At 51.0% G+C, this 24,475-nt stretch overlaps 1 protein-coding gene across 2 annotated transcripts in view; it reads left to right on the top strand.

Moving 5' to 3' along the window:
- The window catches only part of LOXHD1 (lipoxygenase homology PLAT domains 1), a 148,561-nt gene that overhangs the window by 4,978 nt on the left and 119,108 nt on the right, over window positions 1-24,475 (top strand). For both annotated transcript variants that reach the window (XM_075532983.1, XM_075532984.1), the window contains exons 2-4: window positions 1,965-2,079; window positions 10,151-10,231; window positions 13,123-13,307. In XM_075532983.1, coding sequence (XP_075389098.1) covers window positions 1,965-2,079; window positions 10,151-10,231; window positions 13,123-13,307 — 381 coding nt within the window. The remainder of the gene's footprint in view (window positions 1-1,964; window positions 2,080-10,150; window positions 10,232-13,122; window positions 13,308-24,475) is intronic.

Raw genomic sequence — 24,475 nt, forward strand, 5'->3', positions numbered from 1 at the left:
TGGAGTGGCAGGCTCTGGGCCAGGGACGACGGTCTAGATTGGTCTGAATTTTACAGAGAGGCAGGCTTTGGGTCAGGACCAGTGACTTGTAAGTGCTGGGCCACGGCTTGCTCCGGCTCTTTGTGAAAATGAAGTCCAGAACTTTCCAGAAGTCCACACTGGCTCAGGGGCGTACAGAGGTTGGACTGAAGTAGCTCTGTCCAAAAGCCTGGTACACGAGAGGTGCTCAACAGAGTCCCTCCCGTCCTCCTTCCCTGCCATCTTCCCGTGTCTCCCCACCGAGTCACCCCCTGACCCCCATGCTGCCTTTCCAACCGGACAAACCCTTTCTGTGGACTGAGGAAACTCTGGAGTATGAATGTCTAAACCCAAGGACCCGTCATCTCAGAAACCCGCAGGGGCGGTTCCACCCTGCCCCGTAGAGTTGCTACCAGTCGGCATCAACTCCATGGCACGGCATTTAGTTTTTTTGTGTTTTTTTTGGCATTTAGTTTTTGAGGGGTTGGAAACACCCAAAATATCCTCCCTCTGAAACAACCTGGGCTCTTCAAAACAGAAATAAAACAAAAACCAGGTTGGGGTCCATTCCTGGGGACCCCAGATGACCCCTTGAGTCTGACCTTTCCATAGTAAATGCCCAGGCTTCTGGTTCATACAGCCAGTGGGCAGCTCGCCTCAAACATACTCAACCATCCGAGGGAAGAACTTCCCTGCTCTGGAGAGACTGGGTGGGATATGGTAAGAACCCTAAACCCAACCCCAGATCACCGCTATCAACTGAGACCGGCCAGAACTGCCCCTGTGGGTTTCCTCTCTCTCTCTTAAAAAAAAAATTATTGGGATTCATACAACTCTTATAAAAATCCACACATACATCAATTGAGTAAAGCACCCTTATACATTTGTTGCCCTCATCATTCTCAAAATTCGCCTTCCATTTGGGTTCCTGGAATCAGCTCATTTTCATTTTTTCCCTCCTGCTCCCTCTCCCCTCGGTTTCCTCTCTTTATGGGAGTAGAAAGAACATTTTTCTCTCCTGCGTAGCTGGTGGTTTCAAACTGCCAACCTTGCTGTTAGTCCAATGCTTAACCCACCACGCCACCAGGGCTTCTAGCAATAATCAGAGGCTTGCTTTAATAATTGAGTTCCATAATGTCAAGGCCTGACTTGAGGGATGTAGGGAGCATTTAATCAATAAATATTGTTGCTCGCTGTATTTAGGAGCATGTGGTGGGCTGTGATCCGCATAGTTGTCGGTTCAAAACCACCAGCAGCTCCTCGGGAAAAAGACTGGGCTCTCAACCTCCTATCCACCGTCACGGTCTTGGAAACCATAAGCAGTTCGCTGTGAGTCGGCACTGACACTGTGGCAGCCAGTTTGGTGTCTTGGTTGCTATGTTCCCTAAGGTATGAATTCGTCCTTGCGGTGCAGCAAACATCTGTCCCATGCCCAGAGAATTCCAAATGACCTCCTCCCTTTCTGCTGGCTCTTCACCATAGGTGTGCCACCCCCCCAACTTAAAGTCATGCTGCACTCAGCCTTCTTGTTACAGACCCAGCTTGGGAAGGCGGGGCTGGCCTATGTGCCAGCAGCCAGGAAGGCGAGAGCCCGTGCCGGCTGGAGTATCAGTGTGGGAGCTGCTGGGCAGGGCACAGACTGGACGCAGGATACCCGGCCCCGGCCCTGGCATTGACCCTGTGCTGGGTCTGACCCAGCCTGCTCCCTCTGCCTGCAGGCTCCCCACTTGTAATGTGTGCACACTGAATTAGGGGGTCCCGTTCTACCTCGCACCAGAGGCTGAGGTGGGGGGACTCTGACACTGGCTGGAGGTTTGCAGCAATATGGGGGTTCCCGGAGCCCTCAGTGGATAGACAGCGTCCCAGGGTCAGGCAGGGGCTCTGGTTGGTGAGGATTCCTGGGTCTTTTCTGAGCCCACAGCCCACCCTCTCCTTTCCTTTTGCAGTGTACGAGGTGGTCACGGCCACAGGGGATGTTCGAGGCGCAGGGACGGATGCCAATGTCTTCATCACCATTTTTGGAGAGAACGGGCTCTCTCCGAAGCTCCACCTCACCAGCAAGTGAGTACCCATGAGCCTGGGTGTGGCAGTGGCGGGAGGAAGGCTCTGGAGCTCAGGTCTGACTTGATGCTCTGGGTAGAGGACAGGGCTGCTCACAGGTGTGTTCAGGGGGATGGGACAGACCATGTATTGGGGGGAGGTGTTTCCTGTACCCTCCTGTCAATTCTCCTTAGCACCCGCCTCCTCCGCCCTTAGCTTTTATGGATAAGAATGCCTAACATGCACCTCAGTACTCCCGAGAAGCTCTTGATGTTAACGAGTAAGTGCTCAGGACCAAGAAACCAGGGTCCAGGACCAGCATCCACCTGTAAGGTACCATCTTCCTTTGGCCAAGTTTCTTTGCTCCCAGGGTCTCAGCTTCCTCGCATTACACCTGGAAGTGATGAATCCCCTTTGACCAAAGTGAAACAGCTGTGGAGGAGGGCACCAGAGGGTGCCCATGAGGGTGTTGGGAACTTACCACACTCAGCCACCAAGTATCACCAGGGACCGCAGCGTAGGAAGCCCGAGGCCAGCCAACACATAGACACAAGTCAGCACGTGTGTGCTATGTGTGTGTGGAGCTGTTCGTGTGTGTGTGTGTGTGTGTGATAGTTTGATGGGTCCACGAGCCCTTGGGCTTGTGTACACTTGAGTGTGGATACTTGGGTGTGTGCTTGCGTGTGTGTGTGTGTCACATCTTCCATGTTCTTATAGCTCCCCAGGAGCAGGGATCATTGTCTTTTTGACCCTGTCTCCACCACTCACGCACATGCACACGCACAGAGAGCGTGCACCTGGAAAGGCACGAACCCTTCAGCAGAGTCATGGACTCTCTGAGGCACTTACGTCTCGAGGGGTGGTCTTGTCAGCTGCGTCCAGGCTGTTCCAGTGGAGTAGGATATTGGTTGGCTGGTTCTGGGCCTACTATGTTCCCATTTTCCCCCATCTTCGGTGACTTTGATCATCTTCCCCAGTGGGGTTCTGAATACAATTCTACTTCAGCCAATTGTTCTACAGCCACTCCCCGAAAAGCAAACAAACAAAGAAGCCCACAAATGGGACACCTTTTCTCTATGGGGAAGCAGGCCTGGAGAGGCTCAAAGTAGCTCAAAGTAGCTCCTGAAGTGTTGATGATAAAGGTGGTCCTCAAACCCCAGCCTCTTCCTGCAAACACTGCCCTTGAACCCTGGGCTGTGTGTCCTTGGAGGGTCAATAGGAGACTCCCCTCGGTCCTCCTGGGCTCCAGGTAGTGACCCTCTGGGGCTGGTGGCTGGGAACCTCTAACAGCATCAGTGGAGAGCACAGAGGGATGGGGTCCAGAGGCCGGGCGACCCCCCTGGTCAACAGTGTACTTAGAGCGTGGGCGGTGGCACGAAGGGTGCAGCATCAGAGCAGGGTAACGTCCTATCTCGTTCGTTTCCGCAGAACAGGGTACCTGCCTTCCTGTACTGTTTCCCCTGTGAGGGGCTTACATGCGGAGGTCTTTCCCTCGATTGATGTGGGCACGGTAAAGAGAATACATGAAATGTCCATCCTCTTTGCCATTCCTCCCCTGAGTGTCCTCTGCACGGAGAAGCCACAAGACCCCCGGGGGGTGGGGTGGGGTTGGTCAAGCTGGTTTCTGGAGCCCCAGCCTGCCTTACTTTACATGAAAAGGTACTTTTCTTCTCCTTTTGTGACGGTCCCTCCCAGTCTGTCCTGCTTTTGTATCTTCAGGCTCTTCATCTTCACCTGTTCATGTCAAACATTCCCCCCTTCTCCCCCAGGACTTACCTTCTCCCCTATGAGTTACCTTTTAAAACCTGTTGGTCTGTGTCTGAGTCCCCTTTTCAAGGGTTTCACTCAGCCTCTCTCAGTTGGGATTGGAAGGCTGTATCACCAGAGGAGAGGTCTAGGGCATCAGCAAGCTGGTAGCCCAGGAGACCTTCCTAAAACACAAACCAACTGCTGGCATTGAGTTGATGTTGACTCCTGGTGGCCTCATGCGCACGGAGTAGAAGAATTCCACAGGGCATCCAAGCTTTCTCCTAGGGCATTCTCCTAGGGCATTCTGACTCATAGTGTTCTCACGGCTATGAAGGGTTCATACCCGGGAGCAGCAGAGCCAATTGACTGACTCCAGGTCAGAGAGAAAGCATGTAGGTGACCCCAGGGAGGCGGCGGCTGACTGCAACACCAGCTGCCTTGCTGGCGTCCTGCTCAGAATCAGAATCCAGAGAGAACAGATACGTTTTCCTTTGGAATCCACACCCCGAGGAAGTCACATCCAGATGTTTTACATTAACGCAGCCTTTAGGGTAACCACGGGGAAGCGGTGGGGGGCTGGGGGGAGTGGTTAACGATGAGCAAGCACACAGAGCAATAAGGTTATTTAAGTCAGTCTTAGGATGTCTCTGTTGATTAATCAGACAGCAGGACCTCCTAGCCTTTTGGTCACTCACAGTCAGGCAAATAAAAGTAGACTCTCAAAGTTACCTGTCCTTTCCAGGTGACATCCATATCTCACCTGTTTGCTGCTGAGCAAGGCAACAAGTTATAAAAATCCCATAGCGACTGGATTGAGTAAAGTGACTTAGCCCACAGTAACCCTGTAGAACAGAATACGATTGCCTAGTAAGTAGGGTTTCCTAGGCTGTAACACATATGGGAGCAGATTACCACGTTTTCCTCCTGCGGGCAGCTCGTGGGATTGAACCACTGACCTTTTGGTTAGCAGCTAAGTGTTTAACTGCGGTGCTACCAGGGTTCCTGGAGTCACATGTAAGCAGGCAGCTCCCCCAAGTGAGTCCTTTGAACTAGGAACCAAAAACCCAAAACCAAACACTGCCATCGAGTTGATGCTGACCCTTAAAGACCCTACAGGACAGGATAGACCGGCCCCTGTGGGCTTCTGAGACGGCAACTGTTTACCAGAGTAGAAAGCCTCAGCGTTCTCCCAAAGACCAGCTGGTGGTTTTGAACTGCTAACCTTGGATTTGGCATGCCAACTTGGAACACACTATGCCAGCAGGGCTTCTTATGAACCGGAACTGCTATCCCCCAATTGTTCTGTAAGTCAGCCGATGGGGGCCTCTGGCTCTATCTGTGCAGGAGAGCAGTAGGTTCGGGCAGGACCCCAAGTCTGGCTAGTGGGGAGGTCTCTGCAGGAACCCACAGCTGCTGTGGCTTCGGAGGTGTGGTTCCGGTTGGAAGCACGAACTGAATGGGCCCTGGAGATGTCAGAGAGGTGATGCTCAGAGAGATGGAGGGGCCTGGGTGACGAGGGAGACCTGGAGGCCTCTGCACCTCCCACAGCGATGCCACTTCTTTGCAAGTAGCTCAATGGCAGTGACATGGATGTGGCTATAATGAGGCTTCACAGAGGAGGGAACCTAGTCTAGCTCTCGGGTAAGGAGAAGGACTCCTCTGGAGGGGCCAGGTGGGGATATTTTGGCTCTGGTGGGTTTATTTTAATTTTCTTCAGACGCAACCTGAAATTGCATATGAGCAATTGGTGCCCTGTTACGCAGTTGGCCTGGGACCAGGTTTTGGCTGATGATATAGTTTCTTCTTATCTCTTCTCACAGATCAAGTCAAATTTTATAAGGAAGGAAATTGTTTGCAAAAGAACAGAGGTGCTGGAGCGCCCCCCAGACCCCCCACCAGAGACACCCCAAAGCCTTTTGTGTGAAACCAATTTCACAGCAAGCAAACAACTTAGCATGACATAGAAAATCCTTTAGTCTTAAAATTCTGCCCCAGTCTTTCTGAGAATTTCCCCCCTACCCCCTTTCTCACAGCCCCTGGTCCTGCTGGATACCCTGCCTTTAGCTCCTGCTTCTCCCCTGTCTTCCATTCTGCACTTCCCCCCTCAGTCCCTGCTCATTCTGGAATCTCTCTCATACCAAGGGCTTCACCTTCTACCCCCAAAGACTTATCAAGATTGAGTTTTCAATACAAAAATATTTCCTGTTCCAACTTGGGTGCCAGCTGTCTTCCCCCCCCCCCCCACACACACACTTGTGGCCTGGTGACTAAATTCTCTGTATGCACTGGGCCTTCCTAGGCAGTGAGTATGGGACAGTTCATTTAGACTGTGCCATTGGCCAACGTCATCCTGAGTTTCTCCTCCACCAAGTATTAACAAGATGATCCCAGCTGGAGCCCGCTCTGGTGGGTCCCTGTTCTCCGGGAACACCTCCGACCTGGGTCACAGGCAGTGGCAAAAGGATGGGATCTCATGTATCTTCTGGAACTCGGTTCTCCAGTTGCGCACCCCCATTCCCTCAGTGTGTCAGAAGGCCTGGCATCTTACCTGCCAGCTCTCCTGGCTGCCAGCTAAGATGACCTGTGCTGCTGTTGGGGAGCAGGAGGGCACGGGGGGCATGGTCTTTCTCTACTGGCCTGTGGGCACTGGCTGGGGCTGCTGTAGCTTCTATTTGGCCACAGTGAGGCCTCCGCTCTCCACGTGGATATGTGGGGGAAGTCCGTCGTTCTAATGCTCCCTCTGTTCTTCGTGGTTTCCACCCCACTCCTCATGTTGGCACACAGCACCCTGGGTGGTGACTTAACAGACAGCAACATCAGCATGCAAATTCAACTGGATGACGTGGGTGGCGCCGCAGGTACCTCAACGGGCCTCCTGACGAAATGGCCCCGTGGAAGCTGCTCTTCCAGAAACCCTATCAGAGGCATTTCAGAAGGCCTGCTGCCTTCCTGCTACGTTACCCCTTGTCTTTGGGCACAAACAGAGACACATTGAGCCGATCTTCTCTTCTCTACCCATTGTGCAGTTCCCAAGTCCCAGGCGTCCCCAGAAGATGAAAACCTGCAGCCCAGGGGCCCCTGCCAAGGACCACCCCACAGCAGCCTGCTGGGGAAGTGGAAGGATGGGGCCTCTGAACACCTACCAAAATAGCACAGGTCCCACTCAGAAATTTTAAAAAATGTATATATATATAGGCACACACATACATATAGAAAGTCATGAACAAATAATGAACATTTCACAATAGTTTACCATCAACACACAGCATTTTTGTGAACATCTTTCTACACTATAGATGTAAAATGAAATTGGGACCCTGTTTGCACTGAAAGTGAGATCCTGTCTGAATGTTGGCACACTGTTTGCACCCTGCTTTTTCTCTTGCGCCTACATGGGACACGTGTTCCTGCTTCATCAAGTGATCCTTTGAAAACCGTGGTAAGGATCTAGGTCAGGAGCCCTGGTGGCACAGGGGTTTAAGCATTGCACTGCTAACTGCAGGGCTGCTGGTTCAAAGCACCAGGCATCCCTTAGGAGAAAGATGAGGCTGTCTGCTCTCATACACATGAACTGTCTTAAAACCCCATGGGGCAGTTCTACCCTGTCCTTAGCATCATTAGGAGCCAGAATCAACCTGCTGGCAGTGTGCTTAAAGGATATGTGTGAAAAACATCTGCCATTTCAGCATTCTTGCTTATGCTCAAAATACTTCAAACGTCTCTTCCCATATTTAAAACTTCGCCATCATCGCTGTCTAACTCATTTTATCAAACAGCTTCATTCAATGATGAATCGATTCCAAAGCACCCACAACCTGAGATAAGAGCAGAGACCATCTGGGGAGGGGACTCTAACTCAAGGATCCTGCTGCACAACGTGTGCCTCCTTACCATACACCCGCCTATACCTGTCATGAATAAACATGATAGCCCTTCCCACCCAAAGCACCTTTAGAAACGCCCCCTTCCTTTATCAGGGAGACAAGGCCTGTGGGGGTGCCTTGAGGGCCCGCCCTGTCTCCCTGTTGCAAGGCACTGTCTTTCATAAATCTCCTTGCTTGTCTGATAAGCCTGACACCCCTCTTCTCTATCTTTCTTGAGCAGGGGAACAAAAAGAAAGCCCCAAACTGGAAAAAACAGTCATTGCCATTGAGTTGATGAGGACTCGTAGTGACCCTACAGGGCAGGGCAGACCTGCCCCTGTGAGTTTTTGAAGCTGTAACTGTTTACAGGGGTAGAAACCCTGTCTTTCTCTCTTGGAGTGACTGGTGGTTTCGAATTGCTGACCTTGAGAATCGTGGCTCAATGTGTAACCACCACGTCCTGTCACCCAGGCTCCTTTGAGCAGGGCAAAGAAGCTTCAATTGGAGAGATGGTCCGGTAACAGTCTCCTTCCCTCCCCCCCTCCCTCCGTCCAGGGCTGAAATGTGAGTCTCAGGTTCCTGCAGGAAACCCAGCTTTTATTTCTGCTAGACCTAGAAGCTTCTACCATTTTCTCCTTTCTCCTCTGCCCCAAACTGCCCCCCAATGCACCTCTTCCCCCTGCTGCCTCAGTGTACATTTTAACCCAATTTCCTGTGCCCTGCATGAGACTACACACACCCTGTGTCCCGAAACACTCTCCAGGCAGATGGTACGCCTCAATGTTTCCTTTTGCAGGATCATGCTTCTGGGTTCTGTAGAACCTTCAGTCTTCTCCGGAAAGCGGCAGAGCCTTATGCCCTGGGGTGAAGATCAGCCCCTCTCTTTTGGTTCAAAACACACTTAAAACAGGAACCCTGGTGATGTAGTGGGAAACACACTGAGCTACTAACTGCAAGGTTGGTGGTTCAGACTCACCAGCCACTCTGAGAGAATGATGAAGTTGTCTACTCCCATAAAGATTTGAAGTCTTGCAAACCCAAAGGGACAGTTCTACTCTGCCCTGTAAGGTCACAACAAGTTGGCATTGACTCAGCAGCATTGAGTTTGGTTTTGAGTGAGACCATCCATGAGCAGGCATGTAAATTTCCTCTGTTTTCCTTTTCCTAGGGGCTGTGTGCTGGTTCTGTGAGCCTAGGCTCTTCAGAGTGGGTTTCTAGAGCCTTGTCTGTTCAGTGGGGTTTCCAGAGCCTTGTCTGTTCAGTGGGGTTTCCAGAGCCTTGGCTGTTCAGAGTGGGTTTTCCAGAGCCTTGTCTGTTCAGTGGGGTTTCTAGAGCCTTGTCTGTTCAGTGGGGTTTCCAGAGCCTTGTCTGTTCAGTGGGGTTTCCAGAGCCTTGGCTGTTCAGAGTGGGTTTTCCAGAGCCTTGTCTGTTCAGTGGGGTTTCTAGAGCCTTGTCTGTTCAGTGGGGTTTCCAGAGCCTTGTCTGTTCAGTGGGGTTTCCAGAGCCTTGGCTGTTCAGAGTGGGGTTTCCAGAGCCTTGTCTGTTCAGTGGGGTTTCTAGAGCCTTGTCTGTTCAGTAGGGTTTCTAGAGCCTTGTCTGTTCAGAGTGGGTTTCTAGAGCCTTGGCTGTTCAGTGGGGTTTCTAGAGCCTTGGCTGTTCAGTGGGGTTTCTAGAGCCTTGGCTGTTCAGTGGGGTTTCTAGAGCCTTGGCTGTTCAGTGGGGTTTCTAGAGCCTTGACTGTTCAGTGGGGTTTCTAGAGCCTTGGCTGTTCAGAGTGGGTTTTCTAGCCCTCGGGCCCGTCCACAAGGCTTCACTGCTCAGACAGGAAGAACTTCTTGCTGTCTGGCTCCACTGGCTGGGGTCCTGCCTTGCTGAACAGAGGATCGGAAGATGCCACGTGAGATTCAGGCTTCCGCTCCGAGAGGATGCTGTGACGAGCTGTTCAAGCCCTCCTGGGGTGAAGCTGGCTGACTTTATGACACTTCCGTGTCTGGACGCATGCACCTGGGACTCACTGCTGACTGTGCCAGGGGTACTTTCTTCTGTTCACACCGTTTGCAGGATGCCAGCTGGGTATTTCCCTCCCTGCCCCCACCTCCTGGTTGTCAGCGTGGGGTGGAGTGCTTCCTTTCTTGTTGGGGTGGCAAGATAATGGCCACCACCCAAGGTGTGCATCCACTTGTGCCTGCCATTGCCATTCTTCCTGGCAGGAGCCAGGCCGGTGAGGAAAGGCCATGAGATCTGCAGAGCCAGGAGCACCAGGTGCCCCGATCATGCTCTCCTTTCTCCTCCATGTCCCCAACTCAGAGCCACTGAGGGCACTGGGTGGTGCCTTTGGGGCCCATCTAGATGGCATCTGGTTGCTGGGCATGTTTCCCAGGAGTGGGGTGAGGAGGAAGAAGGGGCTGCCAGCTCTGGGCTCTCCTCCCCGGCCTGGGAGCCGAGCGCTGACCTGAGCTAACTGCACATGCTCTCTGCAGGAGTGAATCCGCCTTTAAGAAAGCCAACGTGGATGTGTTCCGGGTGAGGACCAACAATGTGGGCCTCATCTACAAAATCAGGTGAGAATCTGGACCCAGCCAAGGTGTGTGTGTGTGTGTGTGTGCGCGCACGCGTGTGGTATGTGCGTGTGTGTGTGTGTGTGTGTGTGTGTGTTGGCTGGGGTAGGGGTAGCGGAGAGCAGGTAGAGATCCAGGGAAGCAGATTATAAACTGACCTCATTGCTGACACATTCTAAGGTGTTGTCCACTCTTGTGGTGTCACTTGCAGGGCCACCAAAGGCCCTCCCATCCCACCCCGAATCACAAATAAAACAAAAGCAAGCCCACTACAGGGGAGTCAATTCAGACTCGTAGCAGCCCTGTACGCCACGGCGGCTCCTCTTCCTGCATCACAGTGGCCCACATTTTCCCATGAGAGGTTCACTTCTCTGCATTCCGGCAAGCAGGACCATCTCCCTACACGTGTGTGCATGGTGCACACTCAGGAGCTCAGACTGGAGTTCAGATTGTGTTGTTCAGGTGGCAGAGCCCATTTCAGCCCGTGCCCCTCAGGCGTCCCAGACTCTGATGGCTATGAGGGGAGCGCTGGTGGTGTAGCGCTAAAGTGCTCAGCCGCGCACCCGCAGGTCAGCAGCAGGCACCCACTGGCTGCCCCGCAGGAGAACGTTGCGGTGGCGTGCTCCCGCCTAGAGCAGCCTCAGGCACCCCCCAGTCACCGTTACTACATTGGGCTTATTAACAGCCTGCAGATGACACACCTGGTGTGCCGAAAGCCAGGAGGACAGGAGCACCTGCTGTTGGGGAACAAGCACCGCACGCAGCCTGCAGCGTGGATGACAACTCGGAGTAAACCCCCAAACCGAACCCACTGCCAGAGACTTGACGCCGACTCATCGTGACCCTGTAGGACAAGGTGGACCGACCCCTGTGGGTTTTCAGACGGTAGCATTTTATGGGAGAAGAATGCTTCGACCTCCTCCCCCAGAGTCACTGGTGGTTTCAAACTGATGGCCTTGCAGTTAACAGCCTGACGTGTAGCCACTGTGCCACCAGGGCTCCTAATGTAAAGCCCAGAAAACCCCCGTCCTGACAATTGGACCCCTAGACACCAACATGATACATGGGGAGAAGATGGAGTTGTCACGTATTTCATTTTTCTTGGATCCATAGTCGATGCTTGTGGTGGTTACATCGTCTGGTGTCAACTTGAGACTATTAAGAGTGAAGGGGTGGCGTTTAGCCTGTCAATCGGGTCGCAGCTTGATGACCTCAGTTGGAGGCTCTACAGAGATGAATAGTTCACTGGAGGGCAGACACACTCTCTGCTTCTTGATGACAACAAGCCTGATGGAGCTAAGCTGATGCAGCTAAAGCCCTGGAGCTGGAGGAGCCACGTGGAGACCCACGCTAGTGCTGAGATGCTTCCACTGCCACTGGACCCACAACAATTTTCATCCACTGGCCTGTGATCTTCCTGCATTCGACATCCATGCATGTGTAACATGAGTCTGAAGAGGAATTTATAGATTGGTATTGGGCATATGGGCTAATATAGGACTTAAGGACTTGATCTGGACTGGGCTGGGTCCAGCCAAGGTGTGCGTGTATAATACCCCTTGATATAAAGTTCTCTGTCACATGCACACATACACCCATGGGTCTCCCTGGATTTGTTTCTCTAGTCTACCTGGACTAGCACAATGCTCATGGAAGCAGCAGTCAAGAATTCCAACAACCGACAGCAGCGGGCAAAGCTGTTGCCCAGGATCTCTTTACAGTGTCGAAATGCAAGGAGGTCAATTTGAAACCTAAGATGAAAGCAAGTCATGGTACTTTCAGTAGCCCCACATCCACATGAAATTTGGACTGTGAGCGAAACAGACTGCAAAGGAATTGATGCCTTTGAATTATGACAAAGAACAAGCAAAGCTGTCATGGAAGGGCAGCTGGAACACTGGTACTTCAGACACGTTCTTTGGAGAGAATGGTTCCCAGAAAAGAGCATCGTACTTGATCGATAGTCAGCAAAAGAGGGAGACCCCAGGGGACACGGATTGACACAGTGACCGAAACAATGGGCTCGAACAGGACAATGATCCGGCAGATGGCATGGGACCAGGCAAGGTGGAACACAGGCTTGCTGAGTCAGGACTGGTTAGATAGCACGTAACAGCAACGGGAGTCAGAAGCGACTGGGGGACAGTGGGCTTGGCTCGGTTTGGGGGGAAGGAGCAGATAACTGGGTTCCAATCTCTGCCTACCACTATGAGATTCGGGACAGGTAACCTCCTCAAGTCTCAGTTTCCTCGTCTGCAGTAACAGTGGCCACCTCCTAGTCAGTGCTGTTTGTGGATGAAGATCCTTCCCGGCTCTCTTCCTTTGACACCCTCCTCCTCCTTGCCACTCACACCCCTCCAGTCAGATGGCGTGGCTGGTTTCTGCCCTCTAAGTAGCTCCCTGTCATACCCCTCCCTTTAGCCCTTTAGCAAAGTCTTGCTAAACGGTCTTGCTTGGCGTTGACTCAGTTGCACTTCAGGAAGTGGTGTGTGTGTGTCTGTCTGAGCCGGTGTGTGTGTATATGCTGGAGCCGGAGTGTGTGTGTGTATGTGCCTGAGGCCGAGGTGGAGAAACAGCCCTCTTCAGGTAGAGCCTGGATGAGGAAGATAGAATGATCTCGCCGTAAGCCCTGGCCACGGAGGGGCTCTTCACGGTGGAAGGCAACACAAGGTCGCATTTGTTAATTTGCACACCCACCTGCCACGACATCCCCATTGAATAGACAGGGAAACCGAGGTCCAGACAGGTATAGTAGCATCAACAGCAAGGAAATGATAGAAGTTCTTTTAGGAGCAAGCCCGCAAGCCCTGGGTCCTCCCGTGCGGAAGGCGGGGGGCGGGGGGGGGGCGTCTTAGTTCTGCCGCTGACGCCGTGGCTGTTTGCTTCTGACCCAGGATCGAGCATGACAACACGGGCTTGAGCGCCAGCTGGTACCTGGACCGTGTGATTGTGACGGACATGAAGCGGCCTCACCTCCGCTACTACTTCAACTGTAACAACTGGCTGAGCAAGGTGGAGGGCGACCGGCAGTGGTGCCGGGACCTGCTGGCCAGCTTCAACCCCATGGACATGCCCAGAGGTCAGTGTCTCCACTGGCCCTGATGGCGGCCTGTTTTCCATCCCTCCCTGCCGGGCTGGGCTCAGACAAGCCTCTCTCTCTGGCTTTGGGCCCTCTCTACTCCTCCAGGGGGCCCCGTGTCTTCTTGGTGCATTTCCCATGAGTAAGCAGTAGGAGACCCTCGAGGACGGGGGACCTGCTGAGAAGGTGACTGCTGGCCATGCTCATGCTGTGGTCTCGGCCATTCTTGTTGGTGGGGGTCTAGCAAGAGCCCCTGTGACCACAGCCAGCTCCTGTCTTCTTGTTCCTTCCCTTGCTGTGACACCCAAGGACAGTGTGTGTTCCCCTGGGGACACACCCAGTGCATGTTGGGTGGGAATCTGGCCCTCAGTCCCGGGGTTCAGCATGCTGCTCTGACACCTCCTTAACTTATGATGGAAATCACTTATTTCAAGGAGCGTCTCTGACCAAAGACCTTACATCCTGTCATTTTAGCTCCATGGAAGTAATGGGGAGAGGGCGAGGGAGGGGGAATGCATATAGAAACACACACATTGTATCTAGGCCAAATTCTTTAAAAAAAATTTTTTATAAATTACTTTATTGGGGGCTCTTACAGCTCTTATAACACTCCATACTTCAATTGTATCAAGCACATTTGTACATATGTTGCCACCATCATTTTCAAAACATTTTCTTTCTACTTGAGCCCTTGGTATCAGCTCCTTTCCCCTCCCTCCCCACCCTCCCTCGTCAACCCTTGTTAAATAATAAATTATTATTATTTTTGTATCTAACACTGTCCTCTGTCTACCTTCAATCTGCATTCTTTCTGCTCTTTCCCTCTCCTCATTATTCCATGTTTCTGTTTGTCCCCCTGGGGGGGTTGTTATTAGTTGAAATTGCAATCGGTTCCCCCCTTTTCCCCTTTATCCCCCACCTTCCCCTACCCTCATGGTATCGCTATTCCCATCATTGTTCCTGAGGGGTTTATCTGTCCTGGTTTCTGTGTGTTGAGAGCTCTTATCTGTACTGGTGTACACGCTCTGGTCTAGCGGATTTGTAAGGTAGAACTAGGGTCGTGATAGTGTGGGGAGGAAGCATTTAAGAACTAGAGGAATGTGGTGTGTTTCGTCGGTGCTACCCTGCACCCTGGCAAGCCCAATTCTTACCACACTTTTGTGCCCCCAAACCCTCATTCCACCCCATTGCTGATTGCACTGGTCTTTCCCAAAAGGGGATATTGTGTGTAGGCTCAGTTGCTGTCGGGTTCCTCTGCGCTCTTTAGTTTTCAGTGGCTGGCTTTTCAGAACTAGATCACCAGGCCTTTCTTCCGAGGCACCTCCGAGTGGAGTTAAAGCTCCAGCCTTTTTGTTAGAAGCCAAGAGCACTGACCGTTTGCGCTACCCAGGGTCTCCTGTGTGTGAGTGCCAATGCCATGGTGTCCTGTTCTCATGGACTCATGGACCAGTTGAGGCGAGAAGGACATCACAGGCTGGACAGCGAAGCGACTCGCCCAGGGTCGCTCAATGGAATAACAGAAGGCTCCCCAGGGAGGACGCGGTCTTCCAGCCTGGGTGCATGTGGTCTCACTCCCTCTGAAACCCAGTGGGGCTGGACTCAGGGCTGCCGCTGGGAGAGTGGGGTATGTGGACTCCACCCACGTGATGCTGTCAGAGGAGGTGGCCCCCACATGTCTCCGGGCTTTGCATCAGCACCGGTGGCAGAGAGTGGCCAGCGCTGCAGGGGAAGGACCAGCAGAGCAGCAACATCATGAGGGTTGGTAACTGGTCCCCATTACCAACTCCTGTCTCCCCATTGGAGGGATTGACTCTTAGCACATTATCCATCTTGCCATCTTTCTGCTTTACACCCTTAGCCTTGTTTCTCTCGGTATTTCCCTTAGGAAAGGGTGTGCTTCCCCCACCCCCACCCCCAGCTCCTCCATCTACTGTCTGAATTGGCGGTAGAGAAATGTAGGGTTCTGCTGTTAGGAGAAGTGCTTATGAGAAGTCACCCCTGAGCGAGAGGAATTGATGGAGAGCAGGGGCTCCCCAGCATGGCAGAAGAACAGTGCTTTCTTGCCTCTTAAAGGAAAGACACGGGCGCTGGCTGAGTCAGGCTGCAGGGACGGGAAGACTGTAGGGTCTTAGTATTTTTATACCAGGGGCTTCCAGGTTAGGTCCAGGAAGAAGACTGAAACTAGACGGAAATGAAAATATCCTAGTGACCGCATTGGTAAACCAAAGGTTAAGTTTGCCTTTTCACCTAGAATTATACCAACTTGGTATTTGGCTACTGGAGGCCTTTGATAAAGTGAAAATGCAGAAGATAGTTATTTCTTTATATTGAAACACATAGTTCTATAGATAACATAGCTAACAATTCTAGACTACAGAGTGTGGATTGAGAGAGAGAGAGAGAGAGAGAGAGAGAGAGAGAGAGAGAGAGAGAACGAACATTTTCAGTGTCCAGATCTCTCCTCTTAATTCCCAACCCACAAGACAGGGAGGATTGTTAGGGAGACTTGTTCCTCTCCCACCATTCTCAAGGGTCGTCTCCCTCACCCGAGGCAGGACCTGGCTCGGTGTAATCAGCTGGAACCCTCCTTCCTGCTCCTCAGGGGCAGTAGGTGTTCCAGGCTGACTGACTGACCCTTTGCCCAGAGGTGATCAGCAGACAGTGGTGGGAGTGGAGGCCCGGGGAGGGAGCCTGGGACCTTGATCAAGTTTCCATGGTGCTCTTCTGAAGGGGATCGCCCCTATCCTGCCTCCAGGCAGGCATGTGAGAGGAGCTTGCCCTGCTTGTGGGTGCAGGAGGTGGGTTGTCGGGTGCTGGGATGGCGGCCCTGGAGAGAATGTCTCCCTGTCTACGTGGCCCGGGGCCCAGCACCTGATCAGGGGAGTCTTCTTTCTCTTCTCGGCAACTCTTGGAACATTTCTCTCTGAGAGACACCCAACATATTCCCAATGCCTTGGGGTGGCGGTCTTGCAGGGAACCCTGTTAGGCGGTGCCAGGCATCAGTAAAAGGACAGGACAGGAGGTTATCAAAGGAGAAGGTACACATTGGCCAATTCATAGTTCGTGGATGAAGAATTCTAGGACCAAGTTCAGGTTCGAAGTGGTTCTCGATTGGTTGGTAACAGCATGTAAACCCTAAAGGGAGCCCTAGTGGCACAGTGAATGATGAGTTGGCCTTTTAACTCCAAGGTCAGCAGTTCGAAACCACCAGCTGCTCTGCAAGAGAAACATGAGGCTCTCTACCCCTGTAAGGAGTTAAGAGTCTCAGAAACCCACAGGGGCAGCTCTGCCCTGTCCTGTTGGGTTGCTGTGAGTCAGAGTTGACGGAGTGACATTGAGTGTGGTTTTTCAGCTTCCTGGACATTAAGGAAACTAGGCTGCAACACGCACCAAACAGCACTGCTTTTTGGAGACTGAGAAAGCAGGTTGTGTGTCCCCTCAATTTACCTGGGGGTGGGTCTCCAAACCCTAGCCCCTATTCTTCTGCCAACAAGAGTCTTGCTTTATTCAAGCATCACTTGCATTATTTGCTCCTTCTTTAGACTTACCTTTAAAGCATAGACCCTAGTAAGTTTATTTTATTTTTGAAAGACGTCATTGTGTTATCGGAGCCCAGGTAGCACAGTGCTTAAAGCGTGTGGCTGCTAACGGGAAGGTCAGTGGTTCAAATCCACATCCGTCTGCGGGAGAATGATGCAGCCATCTGCTTTTTAGAAGGTTGACAGCCATGAGCACCCTATGGGAGCAGTTCTAGTCTGCGGCCGTGACATTGGTGATCATTGTCCCCAGGTGTCTACATTCCCGCTCTTTGTCCACATGGCTCTCACCCCCCTGCCCTTCCTGTCTTTGCTGTTTGTTTTGGGGTAAGTTGTGTTCCACGTAGTTGATTGTTCAAGGGGCACATTGCTCACGGGTGATGCTGGGTATTTCCTAAGCCCTTCTACCATTTGACTGAAGGGTGACCTCCAAGGTGACTTCAGTTCCAAAATTCAAAGATTTTTTTTTTTAGGATGTTAATCTTAGAGGTTCCTTTAAAAAAATCATTTTATTGGGGGTTCTTACAGCTCATAATATTCCATACATCAATTGTATCAAGCACAAGGGTACATATGTTGCCATCATTATTTTCAAAACATTTTCTACTTGAGCCCTTGGTATAAGCGCCTCTTTTTATCCCTCCCTTCCCCGCCCTCCCACCCTCGTGACTCCTTGATCAATTATATATTGTTATTATTATTTTGTATGTCTATTTTCTCCTTTCACCCACGTTTCTGTTATTCATCCCATGGGGGGGCGGGCTATATATCCCACTTTGTGATGGGTTCCCCTTCCTCCCCCACCATCTCCCTCCCCTCATGAGATCACCACTCCTACTACTATTCCTGAAGGGTTTATCTGTCCTGAATTCCATGTGTCCAGAGCTCTTATCTGTACCAATGTGCATTCTCCGGTCTAGCCAGATCTGTAAGGTAGAGCTGGGTCATGGTAGTGGTGGGGCGCAATCAGGAACTAGAGGAACGATGTGTGATTCATTGGTGCTTTTAGAGGTTCCTTTAGCCTTTATTGGTCTAATAATTCTGGCTTAAATTATATATATATATTTTTATTTTAGGAATTTGACTTTTGTTCTTCATTCTCTCTATTCTGTCCAAGACCTTCTCTAGGTCACCCCTGGCAGACTGGCTGACAGGGTTTGCCGGGCACCTTCTTGTTGTTCTGGGCTCAAGGGAGACGAGGCATTGCTTGGGCTTTTACTCCTGTAAAGTAGTTTCTTCTTCACGCCTTTGGTTCCCTTCATTCTTGTTTGTTCCACAGAACAATTGTCGGACCTCAGATGATCGCTTGAAAGCCTTGAAGGCTCTACGACACTCCTCACCGTCTAGGCAGTAGACTGTTAGAATCATGAGTCATGTTGTGCCAGTTGACTGGCTGCCCCAAAGCATTATGGTTTGAAAGCTTCTCCCTCAGTGAATGAAACCTGTGAAGTGTTTGGCTGTGTCTAGGAAACTGTCACAACTGTGCCCACAATGCTACTTTATTTTAAAAAGAAACTTGACATCAGGAGCATACATAAGAACTGTTATTATTTGCTACAAATGTAACATATACACTAGTCGATATTAAAAGAAATTATGTAAAGTGACAATGATGTACCATTGCCAACATCTGCCGACTACCGGTCAGGCGCAAATGCCCCTCTCCCACCCCCGGTCTGAGAGGAAGGGGAAATGGTCAGGACGAAGGGGAGAGAGGCTGACCCTGAAACTTGAGCTGTTTTCATGAGCCCTCGTTTCACTTCATCCTTACAATCTCTCTAGCAGGAGAGAGACCAAGTAGGTGTTGATTACAAGATGAGGAAACTGAGGTCCAAGATTCAATAGCCAGTCACGGGTGAAGCTTTGATGGGCATGCATAGGCCTCTTTATTCCGTCAAGTATGCTTTCTGCTGCCTCATGCAGCCCTGCTTTCCTTCATTCCCTCTGGGAAACTTGATGGTACTTCTTGGAAGATGTTAGGGACTGAGCAGAATCCCATTTGTGTGCAGTGTCCCATTATTGCCAGGTCTGGGACGCTCTAGATGACTGCCAGGAAGGGAATATGACTCCTGATTGGTGCGATCAAAACAGCATTGCCCAGACAGCTGAGGATACAGCTAGCATCTCTTCTCCTTGTGGAAATTATACTAGGGTTATCAAGAGACTGACACAAGAATCACCCGAGGGCAGCTCAGGAAGCCGAGATAAAGAATCATGGTGAAATGTGAAAAGACTTCAAGTTAGAAAACCAGAGGGGAAGAAAACACGCTGGCACTTCTCAAGCTGAAAGAACAGAAGGGAAACAAACAAACAGCAAACAAACAAAGCCTTGAGTTGAAATACTGAAGGATTCCATGGGCAACCTATTGAACAGCACGGGCAGCAGTCATAGAAGCTGAAAGGAGCACACCGAGTCACGGCACCAGAGAGAACTGGTCAGCATCAACCATTTGAGGAGGAAGCACGCGATATAGAACTGAGGGTCCCACAGCGGAAGTTCAGCTGCACTGAAGGCACTGGTGAAAAACAAGGTGGCGTAGTGGTTACACGTTGGGCTACTCTCCGAAAGGTTGGACGTTTGAAAGCACCAGCCGCTCCTCAGGAGAAAGACGGGGCTCTCTACTCCCGTATGAGTAACAGCCTTAGCCACGGTCAGTTGGAGCGGACTGGCTGGCAGTGGTGTGAGAGGAATTGACAGGATCCCAATCGATCTGTTTCAGCAAAGGGATGCAGTGCTGTGGGTACTCACTCATTGACGTCAAGAAGGTTGGAGACAGCTACTGGCGAACTGACTGACGGGTATCCATCGTCATGGCTGAATGCACTTTGTGCACACAGTACAGGCTGTCATCGTGTCGTTAGGCGCCATCAAGCTGGTTCCGACCCATAGCTCCCCTCTGGATAATAGAACAAAACACCCCTGGTCCTATGCCACGCTCACAGTGGTCCTTACTTTCGAGCCCGGTGTTGCAGCCACTGTGTCAATCATCTTGTCCTGGGCCCTCCTCTTTGTCTCCGATCCTCTGCTTCACCCAGCATGAAGTCCTTCTCTAGGGACTGGTCTCTCCTGATTATGTCACATGAAAGAGTAACGACGACTGACAAAGCAGCTCATAAGGTGGATCAATCTGGAGGACAGCATTCTGAGTAAAATTAGTCAACCACAAAAGGACAAGCAGGATGAGACTTGTTGTTTAAAAGGGAGCAAAAGCATTGTCAGACTCAAATAAACATTCTTTACCCGAGGGTAGGTAAGCGTCAACTTGGGTGAAGGGGAAGACAATATGCAATAAGGAGGTTGAAAACATCCTGGAGGCTGCGGAAGACACTGGGGTGCTTTGCAAGAGTCAAAGGCCGCAAAAGCAATTACTGTTGTATAATAATACTGCAATGAGGGATGATCTACAAGTGGATGCTTGGCAAGATTAGCACACTGAACAGGTGTGGGAAGGAGAGTGGGTGTATATCCTTGACTATATATAGGATTGACAGAGGATATTGGTATAAGTGTGTTTACCTTTGCTGAAAATATATCCGTGAATGTGGCGGAGCATACGGAGGCAAAGTTATGAAAACTTCTTTGATACTTTGAGGGAATGACGTACTGGTCCGGGGGGGTCAGGCCTGATGTCTTGGAGGGACACCAAGATCAGTTGGCATAACATGGTTCACAAAGACTGTCGTCACATCTTACTGTGGCCAATCATGACAGGGGTCTTTTAAGCTCATGAGCAGCCATCATGAGACCAAATATTGGTCTTTCCCTCTCCAGAAGAAAGAAACAACTCCCTGCCCACCCCACCCTCTCCATCAAGTCCATCCTGACTCATAGTCTCATTGGGTTTCTGGGAGTAGACAGTCTCATCTTTCTCCCTCTTAGTCTGCTGGTGGGTTTGAACCACTGACCTTGCACTTTGCAGTTCCATGTGCAACCCATTATGCAGCCAAGGCTCCTAGAAGTAAAAGAGAGTGATGAGAATCAGAAGATAGACAATTAGTCCAGTGGACTCATGGACTTGGAAATAACAGTCTACCAAGATCCCAAGACCAGAAGAAGGAGATGGTGCTGGCCACCACTACCCGACAGCAGCAGCAAAAGCTAGCTCTGGCCATGTAGTCCATCACGACTCCGGTGAAGGGCACCTTGGTGGCGTGGTGGTTACTCTTTGGGCTGCGAATCACAAAGCCAGCAGTTTGAAACGACCAGCTGCTCCTCGGGATGAGGACGAGGCTCTGGACTCCAGTAAAGAGTTAGAGTTTCAGAAACCCACGAGGGCAGCTCTCCCCTGTCCTGTAGGGTCTCTGTGAGGACGAGACCACGCGAAATTGCTCTGAAAAGATCACATGAGAAGTTCCTGGCTCGACCTGGAGGAAAATGTGGACCAGACTCAAAATCACCAAGGAGACCAAGCTTATTGGTGAGCTAGAGACGGGGGTTCCCGTAAGACTATGGTCCTCAGTCACCCTTCATTTCTGGAACGGAACTCGGTGCCCCCTTGCTAGAATAAGACCCAAAGAGCATCATTTACCCAAGGACCGAGTACAGAGAGCTAGGAAAGGAGGAGGAAGAGGAAGAGGAACACAGGGAAGAAGTGGGGTAAGTGGTGGTCCACTGAGGGATTGCAATGGATGGATTGAAATGAAATGTGTATGAATTGTTGAATGCTAAAACAGTCATCTGCCCCGTGAGATCAGATTCAACATAAAAAGTGAAAACACCAAAACAAGTGAGAGCCATATTCATGCCCTTGCCAAAGAAAGGGTGTCCTGCAACATCCATATATAAGCAAAAATGTGCTGAATATGATTAAAATTTTTAAAAATAGGTTGGCTGCCGCAGTGCATCAACAGAGAACTGCTGGAAATTCAAGCTGGATGCAGAAGAGGATGTGAACCAAGAGATGCCATTGCTGATGTCAGATGGATGTTGGGCTGAAAGCAGAGGATACCAGAAACTTGTTTACTTCTGCTTTATTGACTAGGCAAAAGCATTTGACTGTGTGGCTCATAACAAATTGTAGATAACATTGTGAAGAATGGAAATTCCCAACATTTCATTGTGCTCATGCGGAACCTGCACATAGGCCAAGAGGCAGTGGCTCGAGCAGAACATGGCAGAGTTCTGGATGGTTTACAACCAGGGAAGGTGTATGTCAAGGTTGCATCTTTCACTACATTTATTCAATCTGTCTGTTGAGCAAATAACCCGAGGGAAAAAAAGAACAGGCCTCACTACCACCCAATTGATGCCGACCCTGTCGGACAGGGCAGAACAGCCCCGTGGGCTTCTGAGACTATCTCTTTATGGGAGTAGAAAGCCTCATCTTTCTCTCTTGGTGGTTTCGAACTGCTGACCTTGTGATTAGCAGCCTAATGCACAACCACTATGCCACTAGCTGGATTATAGAAAGAAGAACCGGAGGAATCAGGATTGGAGGCAGGAGAACAACTTGTGGCATACAGGTGACGCAAACTTACTTGTGGAGAGCTCCGTAACCTTGAAGCATTAATTGGGGAAGATCAACGATACAGCCTTTACCACTGAATACACCTCAATGTAAGGACAACAAACGTCCTTACCATTGGGCCAATAATCAGCATCATGATAGATATGGAAGTTGGCAAGGATGTCCTTTTATGTGTATGGAATCAAATGCTATATTGCAGTAGGCTAAGGTGCTACCCAAAAATCTCTCTAGTGCTTTAAGACACAAAGACGTTACTTTGAAGACTACGGTGTGCCACGGTGTTTTCTGTGGCCTCATCAGCATGTGAAAACTGGACGGTGGCTGTGGGTGGTGGTTTGGCAGAGAAGATGGAAGGTACCATGGGCTCTCGGAATAACGAAACCTGTGTGCGACCCAGCACAGCCAGAAGGCTTCTTGCACGCAATGATGATCGGACATGGTCTCCTGGACTTTGGATAGGTGATCTGCGGGGACCAGTCCCTGGAGGGCACTGTGCTTGGGAAAGTAGAGTGTCAGAGAAAAGGGAACCCTTGGTGAGATGGATGGACACAGTGGCTGCAACCATGGCCTCCAACATGGCCACCATGGAGAGGCTGGCCCAGGAGCAGGCAGGGCTTCACTCAGCTGGGCCCAGGGCAGCTCTGCGTCAGAGCCAACTGGACGGCACCTCACAGCCGCACCAGGAGATGAACACCTGGGGTTCCCCTCTTTGGCGGCTTCTCTGTGTGCAGTTGAGACCTAGTGAGTGGGGGCAGGCGAGAAAGGCCTGGAAGGAGCTGGCCGCTGTCTTTGTCTACTGCTCGAACGCTGTGAGGACTCCGAGCCCCCGGGGAAGCCCACTTCTTGTCCTTTCTTTCGGCCCTCTGCTCACCACCTTCGAGTGGTCTCCCCACCCCGCCTTTTTTAGTGAATGCCCTTTTTCTAAAAGGGGAGACCTGTCCACTATGATGGTAAGTGAACTGATGAATGTAACCCCCTGCCAGTCAGTGCCCAGTAAGTCCAAGGTCTGCCCCCTGCCAGGAGTCTCTGTGATTTCATTGGTGGTGGTGGTGGTGGTGGTGGTGGTGTGTGGGTTCTGGGCACCCTGGACCCACAAAACCTGAACACATGAATTCTTATCAGTGGACTTGCAGTTCTGTAACAGTGCCTTTGGGAGCCCTGGTGGTGTAGTGGTTACATGTTAGGCTGTGATCCTAAAGGTTGGCAGTTCGAACCACCGTGACTCTGCGGGAGAAAGACTGGGCTTTCTGCTCCTGTAAACAGTTACAGTCTCAGAAACTCACAGGGGTCACAGGGGGCTTTCTACTCCTGTAAACAGTTACAGTCGGCATTCCCTCCATTCCTTTGGAGGTCGGAGCTGCTTCCTGGAGGATTTCTCCCATCCTGTCTGGACTGGCTCACCTCTTCATAACCCAGGAACCTCCGGGGCAGACTGACCTCACAGCTTAGCTAGTCATGCGGATGTAGCCAAAGATGCCACCTTTGAGTGTCTTTAAAGAACTAGAATCTATTTCCCACTGTTCAGAAGGCCAGGAGTCTGAATTCAGAGGGATGGCTCCATAGGAAGGCTCATCTTTGTCATTTTCAGCTTTCAGGAGCTGCCAGCAATACATGGTATTCTTGGACTTGGAGACACCCTCCCCCGTTGTCACATGGTGTCTCTCTTCCCTCTGCGTGTCCTTCTGCATCTCTCTCCTTCTGGATAAAGTAGTACTCAGAAGGGATTAGGATTCAGATGCCCCCTGTGTTAGCCTGGGTACATTAGAGAAACAAATCCATAGAAACCCATATATATGTGTGTATATATGTATATATAGATAGGTAGGTAGATAGATAGCTAGAGAGTTTTATATAAAGGGTAAGTGCACATCAAGAAAACATCCAAATTCAGTGCTGTCCAAGCCCATAAGTTCAACATTAGCCTATATATCCAACACCAATCCACAAAGTCCTCCTCCATCTCACAAAACACCTGCAATGATGCCAACTGCAAGAGGAAAGTTGAATCAGTGAGCATGTAAGCATCTCAGCACTGGCAGGGGTCTCCATGCGGCTGCTCCAGCACCCAGGGCTGCATCGGGGTAGGTCCATGAGGCTTCTCCTTGGGGATGTCTTGCAGGAAGTGAGCCTTGCCAGCCGAAGCAGGGAACTGTCTTAGGCAGCT

This window comes from Tenrec ecaudatus, chromosome 15, assembly GCF_050624435.1.
Source record: "Tenrec ecaudatus isolate mTenEca1 chromosome 15, mTenEca1.hap1, whole genome shotgun sequence".
Classification (NCBI taxonomy): Eukaryota; Metazoa; Chordata; class Mammalia; order Afrosoricida; family Tenrecidae; genus Tenrec; species Tenrec ecaudatus.